This window comes from Cygnus atratus, chromosome 21 (genome assembly GCF_013377495.2).
Source record: "Cygnus atratus isolate AKBS03 ecotype Queensland, Australia chromosome 21, CAtr_DNAZoo_HiC_assembly, whole genome shotgun sequence".
Classification (NCBI taxonomy): Eukaryota; Metazoa; Chordata; class Aves; order Anseriformes; family Anatidae; genus Cygnus; species Cygnus atratus.
This window is the reverse complement of record NC_066382.1, coordinates 7,414,664-7,431,208: the sequence shown is the minus strand read 5'-3', so window position 1 is coordinate 7,431,208 and position 16,545 is coordinate 7,414,664. Positions and strand designations below refer to the sequence as shown.

The following is a 16,545-nucleotide window of genomic DNA, read 5'->3' as shown; positions in this document are numbered from 1 at the left end:
TCCGTGTCTGCCCTTACAGCTGAGCAAGCATCTTCCTGGGACCCATTTGCAGGGAAGAAGGCAATGCTGAGCACTGTGGGGAACCCTGTCTGCCAGGCCGAGCCTGCTATCCCAGCCCTGGGGAACTTCTGATGAACAAGGGGGGGTTTCTGACAGTACCTGTGCAGCCATTTGGTGTAACGTGCTGCTGATCTCCATGCCTCCACTCAAGGTGGAGGTGCCCGTGACCATTGGGATGGGAACATTGCTCCCCGTGCTTGTTAGCAGAGCTAAGGAGTCATGGCAGCTTGACCACACAAGCCCAATACCACGGTAGGTGCAGTTATTTCCACCTAACTTCCCCTGGGCACTTTAGCTGCTGTCATCTTGCAAAGGAGTGCCATGGCCCCAAGACCCATTGGTTCTTTCCTGGGGATGCTTACTCTAATTCCTGATCCAGGTGCAGGCTCCTGAGTGACCGAGCTGTTATTTCCAAGCGTTTTCTAAATTGCAGCGGGTATAAAACACAGAGCGATGTTGGGTTGTACCCTGGCCTCTGTCCTGCCTTGCAAGGAGCCTGCTGTCTGCAGCAATCTCTGAAGCGCTAAGCGGGGCCAGCGGTGCTCTGCTAGTGCTGGGGATGGTGCCTCTGGGAGCAGCGGGGAGACTACTTGGTGCCGTGAGACCCCAGCACGCAGCTTTGCTTTATTTTGTGTGATCCAGCTCTTACAGGGTGCCCAGGCTGATGCTAATCCCACTTTTCCCTTCTTGTCTTTGCAGATGGAGATCTCACAGACACGCTCAGCTGCCCACGCTCTACTGCCTCGGAGGCAAATGGCAGCAAGGCCTCCGTGAAAAGCCCAACGCAGCGCTATAACCCCTTCAACGAGGAGAAAGCCGACACGCTGTCCTCCACTGAGACCACCCCAGTGCACACAGCTTCCCAGGAGAAGGCAGAAGCTACCCCTGAAGGAACAGACCAGTCCGAGAGCTGCACAGAGCTGGAGGTCATCAGGTGGGAACAGAGCTGTCTGGTCTAGAAACACACCTTCCAGGGTCATCTGTCACTAGGGACTGGTGGTGTCTCACCCCTTCTAGCCCAGCAGAGACAGTATCTGTTGTGCAGCCTTCATAAAATCAGGAGGCAGTGTGGGTTTTTTTGTTTAGTTTTGTTTTTTAATTCTAGACGCCAGGTGGTCCTCTGTAAGTGTTAACAGACCTGGTTCCTTGGGGCCGTAGAGCTGCAGACTGGCTCAGCATAAACACCTTTGCCCAACAGTCTGTATTAGAGAGCTCAAAGGACTCTGCGGGCTTTTATTGTAAGCTTTCTCCAGTGGGTGGCAGGTTTGCAGTAACTCTGGGTCTTAGATCTTCCTTCCTTCCTCTTGTTTGTCAATAAGCTGTGGCTAAACCTGTTGAGGGAGATGCGTCCACAGACCTGTTGGCCTGTGTTTGACTCCTTGCGGAGGAGAGCCTTAGGGGTCCCTCAGAGCCCTTAAACCCAGACAAAGAGTACAAGGCTCTGTCTGCTTATGCCTGGGGACGGAGGCACCCCCAAACCAGCTCAGCAGGCCTGTGCTTTGTTCTCATGCCTGTTTTTCCTGGGAGGTGCAGAGCAGACATCTGTGAGGTGAGTTACATTGCACCCTGTGCTCCAGCAGACGTGTGGGAAGGGGAGCCACACCAAGTTTGCTTCCCAAACAAGAGGGCCACAGTGCGAAGTGACCTGGCAGCAGCTTGGTGCTGTGGAAGGCCTGAGTATTTCGTGGTGTGCCATTCGTTTAGAGCGGGTTGCAGGCTGCATCTCCCTCTTCTGGCAGCTGGCGACATGGCATTCCCACATCCTCTTCTTTCTCCAGAACCCTTCTCCCTCCCAAGTGCCCTGTTCTCAGTGATATCTCCCACACCAGTTCAGCTCCGCATCCACTTGTGATGCCTTTTGCAGCTAAAGGAAACCCAAGATGCATCCAGCAAGGGAATGCCTCTCTTCTTTCTTTAAACAGATTGGAAACTGTCTCCATGCCTTGTGGTGTGTCTGCCTTCCTTGTGACGGCTGACATGGAGACTGAGGCAGTGGGGCTCTGTGTGGCCGCACACTGAGCAATGTTCTTGATATGAAAGTTTCCCTGTGATAGGGAAAACTGCAGAGGAAGATTGTTGAAAAAGGGTAGGACCCTGGACCACTACCTGTGTTTTGCACAGTCTAGGCAGGCAAAGACAAGTGATATTTGTGCTGGTCTTTCACCATGCAGGTTAGCCAAGAAAAAGAAAACAGGCAAGAAGAAGAAAGCAAAGCCAGAGGAGCCAGCGAACGCACCTGTGCCCACAGTGCCCAAGACCAGCACGCAGCAGGCCAGTGGAGACAGCGGCGTGAACGGGCTGAGCGACAGAGAAGACTCGCAGAGGGATGACGGTCCTGCTGCCCCGGCTGGGGAGCCAAGCCCGGGCGGGCAGGAGGAGGGTCGCGAGCGCTCTGCCCTCAGCCAGCTGGCTTTGCGTATCCCTGAGATGAAGGACACGTCCATGGAGAGCGTGGGGCAGCCGCTGAGCAAGGTGATGGACAGGCTCAATGGGCAGCTGGACCCGGGCGGCTGGAACGCCCCCCTCGAGCCCCCCGGGCAGTCCTTTCGGACTGGCACGCCAGGGGAGACCCCAGATGGATCGTCCTCTGGCGACTTTAGTGAGGGGATTTCAGCCCCCATGGACTTCTACCGCTTTACCGTCGAGAGTCCAAACGCTGCTGCACCAGGTGGTGGCCACCATGACACTCCAGGGCCTGGCCAACCGCCACATGTTTCTGGTAGCCCTGAGGCTCCTGAAAAAGAAGAAAGCGGAGAGGGAGAAGCAGTTGGGGCAGTAGAAGAGTCTGGAGGAGTGAGCGTTGAACCCCAGAGTGCTCATATGGCCCCCACCAATCCTGAGGCTGTCCGTGAGCAGAAGAAGGAGCAGCCCAGCCCTTCTCTGAGCAGCGCCGAGGACTCTGGGGTGGAGGAAGGTCAGGGCAGCCCTTCAGAGCTGACTCACCCTTCAGAGTTCAGGTGAGGCTGGGTTTGCTCAGCTCAGTGTACGGAGTCCATGCGAGCACAGAGAGCGTCTTCCAAACATAACTGCTGGTGCTCAAGTTCGTGCTTTTCCCTTTGTCCTCTGTTTGGGAGGGCAAAACCCATCTTTTTCCAGGATAAAGATGATGCTTAAGGGGTCATGAGGTGACGGTCTTGGCCTTAGGGGCCAACAGGTGCCCTAATAATGCACAAGTTCACTAAGGAAGGGGATTTGCCCTTCCTGAACCTGCCCAGCCCCACATCTGTGTCCATCCTTCAGCCTCTTCTGTCTCTCTTCACAGGGTGGATAACAACCATCTGCTCCTGCTGATGATCCACGTCTTTCGGGAGAATGAGGAACAGTTGTTCAGGGTAAGGTGGGCACAACCTGGGGGTGCACCCTGATCGATCTCCTGCAGAGGGCCTGCTCTGCCCGTGTTAGCTGTGTACTGAGAACTCTCTCCACACAGATGATCCGAATGAGCACCGGGCACATGGAGGGGAACCTGCAGCTGATCTATGTCCTGCTGACAGATTGCTATGTGTACCTGATCCGGAAAGGTATCCCATTGGACTCTACTCCTTGGGGCTGCTACAGCAGCCTGCAGGACTCTCAGTTTAGCAGGGACATAACCCCTGGGAAGCCTGGGAGTGAGGGTTGGAGGGAGCGAGGCTCACTTGCCTCATTCATGGCTTGCTCAGTGATTAGGGCTTCATAACATCTGTTTAACATCTTTGTCAGTGACATTGACAGTGGGATAGCATGCACCCACAGCAGGTTTTCTGATGGCACCAAGTTGTGTGGTGCAGTCCACACGCTGGAGGGAAGGGATGCCATCCAGCGGGACCTGGGCAGGCCTGAGAGGTTGGCCTGTGCAAGCCTCATGAGGTTCAACAAGGCCAAGCACAAGGTCCTGCATCTGGGCTGGGGCATTCCCAAGCACAAATACAGGCTGTGCAGAGAATGGATTGAGAGCTGAATGGATTGGGGGTGGTGGCTGATAAGAACTTCGATGGGAGCCAGCAATGTGCACGTGCAGCCCAGAAAGCCAACCGTACCCTGGGCTGCATCAAAAGCAGCATGGCCAGCAGGGCGAGGGAGGGGATTGTCCCCCTCTGCTCTGCTCTCATGAGACCCCACCTGGAGCACTGTGTTCAGCTCTGGGGCCCCCAGCACAGGAAGGACATGGATGTGTTAGAGTGAGTCCAGAGGAGGCCACAAAGATAATCAAGGGGCTGGAGCACCTCTCCTGTGTGGACAGGCTGAGGGAGCTGGGGTTCAGCATGGAGAAGAGAAGGCTCTGGGCAGACCTTACAGCGGCCTGCCAGTACCGAAAGGGGGCTACAGGAGAGCTGGGGAGGGACTCTGTCAAGGGGGTGTGGTGATAGGACAAGGGGTAATTTAGGTTAGATATAAGGAAGAAATTTTGTACTATGAAGGTGGTGGGGCACTGGCACAGGCTGCCCAGAGAAGCTGTGGATGCCCCATCCCTGGAAGTGTTCAAAGCCAGGTTGGATGGGGCTTTGTGCAACCTGATCTAGTGGGAGGTGGCACGGAGGGTTGGAATTAGATGATCTTTAAGGTCCCTTCCAACCCAAACCATTCTATAACTCATCAGTCCTTGCCGGTTCCCTCATGTCCCCAGGAGCAGTGGCAGTACCAGCAAGGAGCTCTGGTTGACTTGTCCCCCAGGAAGCCCTGGGACGCGTGCCCTGCAGCTCTGTGCTGCTGGGGACGTGGCTGGGCTTGCAGGTCCATTGCTGCTGCTGTGCAGTGGCCTGGATGCAGGCAGCGCAGGGCTCCTTTGCCCCCCGTTCATGCAGCTCTTTGTCTCTGTGCCAGGGGCAGCGGAGAAGCCGTACATGGTGGAGGAGGCCGTTTCCTACAATGAGCTCGACTACATTTCTGTGAGTGCTGGAGGGGAGCAGGGGGTCATTGCCCACCTCTCTGGCTGTAGAGATGTCAGCAGCAACATGGTAGGGTGTTTCTGTGGGGCTCTCTGTCCATGGGGAGTGTTTTGGCCAGTGAGTTCTTGAGATGTGGAGAGTTAAAAGTGCTCCCCCCTCACATGCCACCTCTGTGGATGCCCAGCTTCTTTGTGTCTCTGCATGGGCAGCAGAGCAGCTGCTGACCTTCTTCCCTGGGGGCCAGGATGCCAGGTTCAGCCCTGCTTCGCTACCCTTTGTCTTCCGTCTTGCTTCCTTAACCGGTCGTATGTGGCGCAGGTTGGGCTGGATCAGCAGACGGTGACTCTGGTGTGCACCAATCGGAGGAAGCAGTTCCTGCTCGACACCGCAGACGTGGCTCTCACAGAGTAAGCGGGTACCACGCGGCGAGCCGTGACGCTTTCCTCCCGGGGCGTGGGAGCACAAGAGACTCCTATGACAGCCCCCTCACAACAAACATCCTACAACCAGTGGGGATTTGGGGCTTGGTTTGGTGCCACTAGCCTTTCTTCACCTTACTGGTTGAGGGAGGTGACTTGCATGGTCATACTGAGGTCTGGGTTGGAGATGGGTGTCCGTCTCCCAGCTGTCTCACCTATCTTCCTGAAGCTCAGGCTTTGCAACCACCATTGTCTTTGGTCTGTAGGCTGATTTCCAGACCCTTTGGTCTGGAAGGCCACAGCCCCACAAGAAAGGGGAGCCACTTTGGCATCAGAGCATGTGAAGTAGATGAGGGGCTATCTGCCCTGGCCTCATCAGACATCTGTCTCCCTCTCAGGTTCTTTCTGGTCTCCTTGAAGTCAGCCATGATCAAGGGGTGCCGGGAGCCCCCCTACCCCAGTATCCTCACCGATGCCACCATGGAGAAACTGGCACTTGCAAAATTCGTGGCCCAGGAGTCCAAGTGCGAGGTGAGTTTGGCTGTCACAGCTGTCACCAAACATGGTGGAGTGTCACGCTAAACACCCTCCCGTTCTCATCTCTGCCCGTCTCTCGCAGGCCTGCGATGTGGTGGTGCGTTTCTACGGCCTCATTCACTGGGAGGACCCCATGGACGAGGCGCTGGGACCCTCTGCCAATAGCTACACCTCTGCCGAAAACGCGGTCACAAAGGATGGCATCCTGCACTACAAGGCGGGCACCTCGTACCTGGGCAAAGAGCAGTGGAAGACCTGCTTCGTGGTGCTCAGGTGGGTGCTGAGGCCATGGGTGGAGGCTGGAGTTGGTTGGGGCTCATTGGAGAAGACATTAGACCACTTTTATTTTGCTGCAAGCTCCTGCTGCCCAGGAGCAGCTTGGGAGGAGGAGAGAGCCCATCTCATCACTTGGGAGGCTGAGATAAAGCCCCCCATTGTGGCTGCTGCCGGCAGGAACACAACCCCGTGGGGCTATGTGCGTAGAGGGCTAGGCAGGAGTGGCTGTGGGACCAGCAGAGCTGAGCTGCCTCCAGTGACCATCTCTCATCTTTCCAAATGGCAGCAACGGGATCTTGTACCAGTACCCCGACCGCACCGACGTCACGCCTTTGCTCTCCATCAACATGGGGTAAGTAGCTGGTGGGTTGTAGTGCCCAGGCTTGGCAGGGCTCCTCAGGATCTGGGATCAGTAGCTCCTTGGGATGTTCAGGGAGGTGCTTTGGGGCAGGGGGTGATATAGGCCATGCTGCAGGAGGTTTGCATGTCAGTGGCTGGGTAGCAGGGCTCCCTGCTCGCTCCTGGATGCATGCAGATTCCTGTTTGGATTGGGTTTGGTGCATGCAGCTGGAGATGGGCTCATTTCCTCCTGCTTTTTATGTGCCAAGCTGCCTGTGTGCTGGGGAGCTGGCCTCTGAAGGGCTGACGTCCTCCTCCAAGAGCCACGCTGGGACACCTGCACCAAACTCAGCTCTGACTCTACTACGATGCGTAGAGATGGAGGCCATCCTTGGAGCAACCACAAGGGATGTGGCAGATGGGAAAGCAGCCCCTGTGAAGAACGGGGGTGGTAGACAGCACCGGGAGGGCAGACAGAGGCAGGGGCTGCTGTTAGGATAGTGCTGGCTGGTCCGTTCTGCTGATCTCCGTCCTCTCTCCCAGCGGTGAGCAGTGCGGGGGATGCCGGCGCTCCAACACCACCGACCGGCCCCACTCCTTCCAGGTGATCCTGACGGACCGGCCCTCCCTGGAGCTGAGTGCCGACAACGAGGAGGACATGGCAGACTGGATGCAGTACTTCTGCCAGGCTGTCTCCAAAGGGGTGAGCCGGGGATTGGCCGCAGGCATGGGCAAATGGACCCCTCCTTCACCCTGAGCACCTTTGGGCCCAGCCTCCGTGGCCCTTCCCATCACAGGGAATCCTGTTCCCCAGGATGGCAAAGCTCAGCCTGAGCACTGCCAGGGTGGAGATGCGGAAGGGATCAGGGAGTGATGTTTTGGGGTCCAGAGGAGGCGGTTTTCTCATGAGCCAGGAGGGCTTTCGCTCACCAGAGGCACGGGGCCCCTTCCTGCCAGGTTTTACCTCCCCTTCCCCACACTGTGCAGGTGATCCCCCAGGGTGTTGCCCCTACACCTTGCGTCCCCTGCTGCCTTGTGCTGACGGACCAGAAGGCCTTCACATGCCACGAGGACTGCCAGACAAGCTTCTTCCGCTCACTGGGCACCATGGAGCTGGCTGACATCACTGCCATCTCCACGGAGGCCGGCAAGGAGTACTGTATCCTGGTGAGTGCGGTGCTCAGGGGCTGGCCCTGTGCTGGGCTAGGACCGTGGTAGTAACGGCTGGTTTCTCTCTCGGTGTTCAGGAGTTTGCTCAGGACCGCAAGCAGTTCCTGCCCCCCTGGGTGCTCTATTTTAGTTGCACTACAGAACTGGAGAGGTTTCTCTCAGCGCTGAACGCTGCGTGGAGGAACATCTACCAGGTGAGTGTGCGAGGCTGTCACACCCTTCCTATGGCAGCAGGGCAAGTGGGGCCCGTGTGCTCTGAGGAAGGTGTGGGTGAATTTTTCCCTGCCTGTAGGCAGAGCAAACCCAGGCTTCCTGCAAGGGACAGGAGAGCCACAAAGCTGTGTCTGTATAACCATGGGATGTGGGATTCAGAGCAGGGGAAATGTTGGAGGCCCCCAACAAGCCAGGCCATGAGCATCCAGCACTGACAAAGTGGGAAAGAAGCTGGGTCGGCCCTGTCCCCCTCTGTCACCAGCATTCATGACACAGATGACTTTTTATGTCTGTTTTTGAGGCGGCTTTGTAATGAGGAGGAAGAGGTTTAGTTTATCCCTGCCTGACTGCTCCGCACCTTTCAGGTCGACCTCCTGCACAAGGCCATTCTGGATGCCACTGTCAAGAAGAAGTGCGAGGACGCTCAGAGCCTCATCAACAGCGCCTGGCAGCGCAGCGACAGCCTGTGCCGCGGACGAGCGGAGCGGGACCCCTGGTGTTAGCCCTGGCAGGGGCAGGACAGCTGGTGGGACGCCCTGAGGCGCTTTCAGAGAGCGGGCACAGCACGGAGCCTGTAACCATCTGCCCTGGGGCCAACTGGCACCCCAAACCCTCCTGCCATCGCTCAGTCCCCACCAGCAACGTGCCTGCGGGTGAGGATCTTGCACCCCATCCCCGCTGTGCTCTGCCCTGAGCCGGGGACGTGCAGCACGTTGGCGGTGCTGCTGCGGGGAGAGGCACGTGGTGACCAGAAACCTCGCCATGCTGGAGCCGAGGCCAAGCTTGGCCTCTTTCCCTGTACAGCCTGCACCCTGCTCGTCATCCATCTGCCACGGGGCAAAATAATTTGCCTTTCAAGGAATACCGTACTGGTAGGGAGGGCAGGGTGGGAGCGGGGTGGGCTGGGGTTGGGCACCCACCTGTCGCAGCAGGAGTGACAGTCAGCACGGCTTTGTTCATTTTAGAACAGGGTAGGTGGCGGACGTGGCGAGACGGGAACACTAAATCACTACCGTGCATGTTTTCTCCTTGCTAATACAATCACCATGTACGGCACCGCTTCGTCTCCTTCCCGGCCCACCTCTGGGCATGGGAGCATCTCACCTGGAGCTGGTGCATCCAGACATCACTGAGCTGAGGTTGAGAGCTGAGGTGGCGGGCAGGGAACGATGGGAAAAAGGAAGAGGGAATGGGGCCAAAAATTTGGCTTTGAATATTGTGGCTGTTCACGAGCAGTACGGTTTTAGGAGATGGCAGAAGCTGGCTCAAGGCTTGGACATGTACTTGGACAAAACCCAGCCGGCCCCATGTGCCGGGGGAGAGAAGGGATCGAGTCCCGTGTTCTTCAAATGTCCTAAGGGCTGCTGTTGTCATGCCTGGGGCTTTTGGCTCGCTTCATCCACCACCAGTGCATGAGAGGGAGCAGAGACAGCAGCCCTGTGCTGGACCCATCCCCCTGCCCTCTGCAGCGAGCCCCTTGGGGCACCGTTTGAGCTTTTAAACAATAATACAGAGATCTCATGTAATATATGTTCACAAAGCCTTTTTCTGGGAGGAAACGTATGTGACTGAATGTATATGTATATACATCTGCTTCCTTTCCCCCTCCCCAAATAAATGTTCATTGGTAACTCGGACCTGGCCCTGCGCCCTGTGGCTGCCTGGGGTCCCCTCGCCGGGCGCTGCCGTTCCTCCGCGGGGCGATTTTTGAGCCGGGCTTTGGCTTGATGGAGGGAGCCGGAGGCGCTGCGGCAGGGGAGGAGGAGGAGGAGGATGGCGAGGAAGGGGCCGAGCCCCCAGCGGCTTTAACCGTGCGCCGAGGCACGACCTCGAGCGGTCGCCGCCGGTCCCGCAGCTCCGGCCTCGGAGCGGTTCCCAGCCCAGCCGAGGAACGAGCAGCGCCGGCGCCGCCTCTCCCAGCCCGTAAGCACCCCGGGGCTGTGCGGCTTCACCCCCCTTCCCATCGCCCCTCCTCGCCCCTGGGGATCTCACCGGGGCTGGGGAGGGATTTAGGGGACGGGGCTGCCGCGCTGGGCAAGCACGTTGGTTTTTCACTCCCCCCCCCCCCCAATAACCCCCTCGTTGGCCGAAAGGTGAAACCCAGGCACGGCTGTAAAACCAGGGAGATGGGGGGGACGCGCACAGTGACCCCTGCAGCCTTTTAGCCCCAAAAGCTCCGATTTCAGGTCCCGGCAGCAGGAGGGGGGCGAAGCCCCCGAGCCCCCGCCGCGGTCACCAGCGGGGCCGTCCTGGTGCCACCCCCGCTGCCCGTCCGGCCGGGGTGGGGGGGGGGGGCGAGGGGCCGCTCCCGGAGCCCCCCCATCCCGGGCCTTACTTTTAATTCCCCGGCGCTTCGGGCTGATTTTTTTTTTCCTCCCATTTGCGCCGCGTCACGCGGGGGGAGGGCACCCAGCGGGGATCTGGCACCCCCCCGCTGACCTCTGCCCTATATCCCGTCCCCAAATCGGGGGGCGGCAGCGGGTTGGGTGCGGGCCCTTGGGGGGGCTCGCCCAGGGGCGGCGCTCGGGGCCCCCCCGTGGCCGCAGGGCGAGGAAGGTGGAGCCTGGCGCCGTCCCCGCGGCGGGCAGGTGCTGCATGGCGGCGGGCACCGGCACCCTCGCCCCCTTCCCCGCCGCCCTGCCCGAATTCCCCTGTCCCCCCCAAAGCAGAGCCCCGAGCCCCCAGGGCTCCCCGGCCGGGGGGGTTCCGCCGGCGGCCGACCTGGTGCTGGGGGCCGCGGCCGGCTGCATGGCCTGCGTGCTCACCAACCCGCTGGAGGTGGTCAAGACGCGGCTGCAGCTGCAGGGCGAGCTGCGCGCCCCCGGCACCTACCCCCGGCCCTACCGGGGCGTGCTGCGGGCGGCGGGGGCCGTCTGCAGGGCCGACGGGCTGCGGGGGCTGCAGAAGGGCCTGGCCGCCGGCCTCCTCTACCAGGGGCTGATGAACGGCGTCCGCTTCTACTGCTACTCCTGCGCCCTGGCCGCCGGCTGGACGGGGTGGCCCGGTGGCACCGTGGTCGCTGGGGCGGTGGCCGGGGCCGTGGGGGCCTTCGTGGGCAGCCCCGCGTACCTGGTGAGTGCTGCGGGAGGGCGGCAGCGCTGCCCGGGGGGGTTGGGGGGCTGGGGAGCTCCCCCCCAGATCCTCGAGCATCCCAGCTCTGCATGTCCCCCATCCCTGTCCCGGCTCGGCTTTGTCCCCGAAATGGAGGGGACGCGTTGTGTGTGCTCAGCTTGCCCCTGGCCCCTTGGTTTGTCACCCCCCCCCCTTCCTGGAAACCCTAGTGCAGAGCCCCCGTAGTAAGGAAATGTGGGTGTTTTCCCCCTTTTTGGGGGGTCTCCCCCTCTCTTAGGGCACAGAGCGGTCGCAGCTCAAAGGTGAGGCCACTGCAGGTACCGACGGGGCCCTTTGCCCTGGGGCGGGAGGGGAAGGCGGGGTTCAAAGTCTGGGGAGAGGGGCACAGCTCTGCGCCCCCCCAACACATCTGGGCACACAACGTCTGCTGGAGGAGCTCAGATTGACCCCAAAAGCTGCTTTTTTGCCACTAAAGAGAGATGCTGAAGCCCCGAGAGGGATACCAAGCCCTTCCCGGTGTTTTAACATAGGGGCAAGGGGGGAGAAGGGGAAATTTGTCACCTGCCGTCACCCAGTGTCACCGTCCCTGCAGGTCAAGACCCACCTCCAGGCCCAGACGCTGGCGGCCGTGGCCGTGGGCCACCAGCACAACCACGAGGTGAGCGGGGTCGGGGTCGGGGGGACATGAACCGAACCAGCGGCACTCCCGCCATGCGCACACCGGCAGCAGGGAGGTGGCGGGGGGGGACGTGGATTATTTTGGCCAGCGGCTATTTAAAGCCACCGTTTGGCAGCTTGACCCACATGGGTGCTATAAATAAACAGCGCGGGCTGCAAGGTGGCGCTCAGAAATAATTCACGTGATGTTTGCGGGGTGCAGCGACACCAGGACCAGTGCCACCCGCATGGGACCCACGTGGCTTTGTGGGTGAAAGCCAAGGGGGTTTGGGGCCACCACCTTTCCCCGTTCACCCCAAATTTTGCCTCTTCCCAGAGCATCTCGAGTGCCTTCGAGAGCATCTACAGGCAGCACGGTGTGGCGGGGCTGTGGCGGGGAGTGTCGGGCGCCGTGCCTCGCGTGGCCGTGGGCTCGGCCGCGCAGCTCGCCACCTTCGCCTCCGCCAAGGACTGGGTCTGCCAGCACCAGGTGAGTATCTAGCGATACTGCACCAGTATCCAGCAGGACACTGCACCACTATCCTGCACCAGTGTCCAGCACCAGTGAGCATCCGGCACGTGCCGGATCCAGCCCCCGAAATGCCTGGCTCGGCTGACGGCCTCCGCTTCCCGCAGTGGTTCGGGGAGGGCAGCTGGGCCACGGTGCTGGCGGGGGGCATGGTGAGTGGCGTGGCCGTGGCGGTGACGATGACGCCTTTCGATGTAGTCAGCACCCGCCTCTACAACCAGCCCGTGGACGCTGACGGCACGGTAAGGCCACGTGGGGAATTCGGCTTTTTTCCACCCTGGGATGCGTCCGGCAAGGAGCTGCAGCCACCTCCTCTCTCCGCAGGGCAAGCTGTACCGGGGGTTTTGGGACTGCTTTGTGCAGATCTCCAGCAAGGAGGGGCTGCTGGGCTTGTACAAGGGCATCGGCGCTGTCTACCTCCGCCTCGGCCCCCACACCGTGCTCAGCCTCTTCTTTTGGGACGAGCTCAGGAAGATGGTGCAGCAGCAGCCACCCCCAGGGCCGTAGGAGTTGGCGGTGGTTAATAAAGGGATTTTTTTTTTTTTCTGTTTCGGTGGAGCTTCAGGGTCTTTGGGGTGCTGGGGCTGGGGGCTGGGATCCGGTGCGAGGCCTTGTCGGCGCATCGGGCTGCAGGATTAGGCTGAGGATTGGGCCAAATGCACCGAGCGGGGCCGGGAAGGATAGCAGCAATGCCAGGGGGGCGAGGAAAGATGCGTGTGCTGCGTTTCAAACTTTGCCGCTGCCCAAATTTCCCCTCTGTGGGGGCTGGAGGTGCTTCCCGAGCCTGGCTGCGCCCAGCGTGGCAGCTCCATCAGCAATGATTTACCAGCCCCGGGGAGCCTCCGCCCACAGACCTTTGAGCCAGGGCCTGGCTGCGCCACAGCTGCTCCACGCCGAAAAATGTTCTCCCTGGGGTCCTGGCTGCTGGTGTGGCCCAGGCTGGCGTGGGGCTGGGCTCTGCTGGATGCGCTGCTGCAAGGTGAGAGCCCGCGGGGCGGCACGGGGCCGCAGGGATGGGGGGACACGGTGACCCCCCGCTGCTTGTCCCCACAGGGCTGGTTGGTGCCTGTGCTGTCTCGGTGCTCTGCAGCCTCCTGAAGGTTTATCTCTACATCCAGTGTCTGAAGTAAGCTCCCACCCTTCCTTCCCCTGGGATTTGGTTTGGGACTTCTCCTTTTGGGACTTCATCTCCTTTTGGGACTTCATCTCGTTTTGGGACTTCATCTCCTTTTGGGGCATCTCCTTTTAGGGCATCTCCTTTTGGGGCATCTGCTTTTGGGATCCATTTTTAGGAGCTGCTTTAAGCACCCACGGGTGCTGAAAGGGGACCCAGGGATGCTGGGGGCTGCGCCTTCTTCTCCCTCTCCCCGCTGTGGGCGACCCCATCCTGGTGTCCCCCTGCTGTCACCAGCGACCCAGCGAGGCAGGAGCTGAAGGCAGCAATCGGGGCACAGCGGCAGGTGCTGGAGCTGCTGCAGGTGCTGGTGCTGACAGGCGTCTTGGCACTGGTGGGCTCCCGTGTGGCCGCGCTGGTGGTGCTCGAGTTCTCCCTGCGTGCCGTGTCCGCCCTCCTCTCCCTCGGCAAGGTGAGCGGGGCTGGGGAAACTGAGGGCACGGCAGGCTGGGAGCCGCACAGCCCCTCACTGCTCGCAGTGCCCTGCGGCATGGAGGAAGCTGCGCAGCGCCCTGAGGCTTTGCAGCCTCCATGGGGAGGATGGGGTTGAGTTTGGGAGGAAACCACGCACCGCTTTGCACTGCTGCAGCTCCTCGCTGCTTGCAACAGCTGCAGGAAGGAAGGCGATGGGGCATGGAGGAAACCATGCATCACTTTGCAACGGTGCAGCCCCTTGCTGCTCTGCAACTCCCATGGGGGCTGCAGGGGCTGGGCGTGGCCCCTCACTGCTTTGCAACACCCGTGGGGAGGATGAGGGCTGCAGGCAAGGAGAACATGGGGGCTGCAGCATGGAGGAACCCACGCGTTGCCTTGCAACAATGCATCCCCTTGCTGCTCACAACACCCACAGGGCATGCAGCTGCGCTTCCTGTTGCTGCTTTGCAACTGCAGGCAGGATGAGGGCTGCAGCACGGAAGAACCCACACAGGGCTCCGCACCTGCGCCTTCTCTCGCGGCTTTGCAACCTCGGCAGCTCTTGACAGCGCCGTCCCACTCTCGCAGGGCACCCACAGCAGCCAGCTTCTCGTGCTGTGCCAGTACTCGCTGGGCTGCGGCGTGTCCTGCGGCCTCAGCTTCCTGCTGGAAGGGGCTCCCCACAGGACGAGCAACCTGGCACTGGCGGCGGGGCTGGCGGGGCTGCTGGCCGTGCACGCCCGGCGCTTGGCGCTCCACACCTGCAGCCTCTACGAGCTGCACAGCCGGCAGCGCTACTGCGGCGTCTGCATGCTGCTCCTCACCGCCGGCCACCGCATCCCCCGGCTGCTGCGCAAAGCCCTGGTCATCACCTTCACCGTGGCCGACCTGGCCGCCGTCTCCCTCATCAACCGCGATTTCCTCTCCACGGCGGAGGCCGTCCGCTTCTGGACGCCGCTCACCATCTGCTACACGCTGCTGGTCATCTACATGCAAGGTGAGAGGCGGGCGGCGTATCGCAGAGTTCTGGGGGAACACAGATTTTGGGGACAACCCGATGTTCAGGCCAGTTCCCCATGGGGTTGCTTTGCAATACAGACCCCGAATTGTGGGGATCAAGCAGCCAGGTTGTTCCCCCTTGGGGTGGCTCTGCCACATAGACCCCAAGTTTTGGGGACAACACAACCAGGAGATCATTTGGGTTCCCAAAATTTTGGGGATGACTCAACCAAGGAGGACATTTCCCCATGGGGTGGCTTTGCAGTAGGGACCCTAAGTTCTGGGGACAAGCCGACTGGGAGGTCATTTGGATCCCCCAAGTTTTGGAGCTGATCCAACTAGGAGGTCGTTTGGGTCCCCCATTTTTCTGGGATGACCCAACTAGGAGGATGATTCCCCATGGAGTGGCTTTGCAATAGGGACCCCAAGGAATCTGGGGACAATCCAACTGGGAGGTCATTTGGGTTCCCCGAATTTTGGGGATGGCCCAACGGGCACATCATTTTCCCATGGGGTGTCTTTGCAATACGGATCCCAAATTTTGTGGATGGTGCTACCAGGAGATCATATGGTTCCCTCGAAGATTTTGGGAACAGACCAACCAGAAGGTCATTTGGGTCTCCCCAAATTTTGGGGACAACCCAATCAGGAAGTCATTTGTTCCCCCAAAGTTTGCAGATGACCCAACCAGGGGAACATTTCCCCATGGGGTGGTTTTGCAATAGGGACCCCAAAGATTTTGAGGACAACTCAGTTGGAATGTCACTTGGGTCCCTCAAATTTTGGAGATGACCCAACCAGGAGGTCATTTGGGTCCCCCCCCAAATTTTGGAAACAAGCAAACTAGGAGGTCATTTCCACATGGGGTGCCTTTGCAATAAGGACCCCATATTTGGGGGGTGACTCAACCAGGAGGTCACTTGGGTCCCCCAAGTTTTGGGGACAAGCCAAAGTTGGATGAACTTCCTGCTGTGCCTGGTTGTGGACAAGGCCACCCTGACACCGTGTCCCTGCAGAGGAGCAGCGGCCGAGCGCAGGCGGGCAGGCGGTCTACCAGATGGTGCTGGTGCGCATGGGCGGCCTCTTCATCCTCCTCCTCACCGTGGGCTGCTGGACAGACATCCTCCACATCCTCCTCTCGCTGCTGGGCGAGCTCTGGTGCCTGCTCCGTGCTGGCGTCCTGCTGGAAGCGTGCCGGCGGCAGGTGAGTGCCCCCGACGCAGCCCCAGCGAGGGGCTGCAGGCAGCCCCGAGGCCACGGTGAGGGGCAGGCGCCTGCCTTTCCTCTTCTCTCCCCTTCATCTCCTGTAGGATTTCACCCAGCAGGGATCGTCCTGAGAAGAAGGTGTAAGTGGGGATGAGAAACACGGGGTGGCTTCACCCAGCTCCCCAAATTCTCCCCACCGCGCTGGAGAGCCCTCGTGGGGACCAAGGGAAGAGGGCTCCTGGAAGGCGCTCGACCCCATCCCGTTGGACACGTGGGGCTGGGGGGGTGCTCACACAGCCCCTGTTTTTGGGGGCGACCCCACAAGGCTGTGACGGTGCTGGGGGTTGGCTCCCTCCTCCTGCTCGGAACGTGAGATTCTGATAGATGTCTCTGTCCTCGGGGGGTGCATGGCCACGTCGCCATGGTGTGGGGACCTCCAGGGCTTTATAAAACATGGAAAATAAAGGTGTTTTTTTTTGTTGTTGTTTGTTTTTTCAGCAAATGCCTGGGCAGAGCAAGCTGGGGGCCCATCATGCTGGGGACAGGCTTGGGGACAGCCCCAGTGGAGGGAAACTGAGGCACAGAGGGGGTGTCCCCACCTCCCTGAGCCAC

General features: G+C 60.1%; 3 protein-coding genes across 5 annotated transcripts in view; all 3 read left to right on the top strand.

Annotated features, from left to right (window-relative positions):
* PLEKHM2 (pleckstrin homology and RUN domain containing M2) overlaps positions 1–9,519 on the top strand; it is a 31,256-nt gene extending 21,737 nt beyond the window's left edge. For all 3 annotated transcript variants that reach the window (XM_035567904.1, XM_035567903.1, XM_035567901.1), the window contains 13 exons: positions 760–994; positions 2,232–3,017; positions 3,323–3,392; positions 3,491–3,581; positions 4,864–4,928; positions 5,247–5,335; positions 5,746–5,878; positions 5,967–6,157; positions 6,447–6,512; positions 7,043–7,202; positions 7,487–7,666; positions 7,747–7,863; positions 8,248–9,519. In XM_035567904.1, the coding sequence (XP_035423797.1) occupies positions 760–994; positions 2,232–3,017; positions 3,323–3,392; positions 3,491–3,581; positions 4,864–4,928; positions 5,247–5,335; positions 5,746–5,878; positions 5,967–6,157; positions 6,447–6,512; positions 7,043–7,202; positions 7,487–7,666; positions 7,747–7,863; positions 8,248–8,385 (2,321 nt within the window). In that variant the 3' untranslated portion in view covers positions 8,386–9,519. The remainder of the gene's footprint in view (positions 1–759; positions 995–2,231; positions 3,018–3,322; positions 3,393–3,490; positions 3,582–4,863; positions 4,929–5,246; positions 5,336–5,745; positions 5,879–5,966; positions 6,158–6,446; positions 6,513–7,042; positions 7,203–7,486; positions 7,667–7,746; positions 7,864–8,247) is intronic.
* Positions 9,520–10,477: 958 nt separating this feature from the next.
* Positions 10,478–12,682, top strand: SLC25A34 (solute carrier family 25 member 34). Its single transcript, XM_035567945.1, has 5 exons — positions 10,478–10,954; positions 11,547–11,612; positions 11,949–12,101; positions 12,248–12,382; positions 12,465–12,682. The coding sequence occupies exons 1-5, from the start codon at positions 10,478–10,480 to the stop codon at positions 12,645–12,647; spliced, it is 1,014 nt and encodes a 337-aa protein (XP_035423838.1). The 3' UTR covers positions 12,648–12,682.
* Positions 12,683–12,817: 135 nt separating this feature from the next.
* On the top strand, positions 12,818–16,375 carry TMEM82 (transmembrane protein 82). Its single transcript, XM_035567946.1, has 6 exons — positions 12,818–13,119; positions 13,194–13,266; positions 13,552–13,726; positions 14,317–14,725; positions 15,744–15,931; positions 16,038–16,375. Exons 1-6 carry the CDS (start codon positions 13,041–13,043, stop codon positions 16,062–16,064), a joined length of 951 nt encoding a protein of 316 aa, XP_035423839.1. The 5' UTR covers positions 12,818–13,040; the 3' UTR covers positions 16,065–16,375.
* Positions 16,376–16,545: the final 170 nt, after the last annotated feature.

What these genes read in the sequence shown, in the direction of transcription:
- SLC25A34 (XM_035567945.1), top strand. Translation starts at nt 10,478, where the DNA reads ATGGCGGCGGGCACCGGCACCCTCGCCCCCTTCCCCGCCGCCCTGCCC. An exon ending in TGGGCAGCCCCGCGTACCTG is followed by an intron (nt 10,955 to 11,546) that starts GTGAGTGCTGCG and finishes CCGTCCCTGCAG; the next exon opens with GTCAAGACCCACCTCCAGGC. An exon ending in GCCACCAGCACAACCACGAG is followed by an intron (nt 11,613 to 11,948) that starts GTGAGCGGGGTC and finishes GCCTCTTCCCAG; the next exon opens with AGCATCTCGAGTGCCTTCGA.
- TMEM82 (XM_035567946.1), top strand. Translation starts at nt 13,041, where the DNA reads ATGTTCTCCCTGGGGTCCTGGCTGCTGGTGTGGCCCAGGCTGGCGTGG. An exon ending in CTCTACATCCAGTGTCTGAA is followed by an intron (nt 13,267 to 13,551) that starts GTAAGCTCCCAC and finishes TGCTGTCACCAG; the next exon opens with CGACCCAGCGAGGCAGGAGC. An exon ending in CCCTCCTCTCCCTCGGCAAG is followed by an intron (nt 13,727 to 14,316) that starts GTGAGCGGGGCT and finishes CCACTCTCGCAG; the next exon opens with GGCACCCACAGCAGCCAGCT.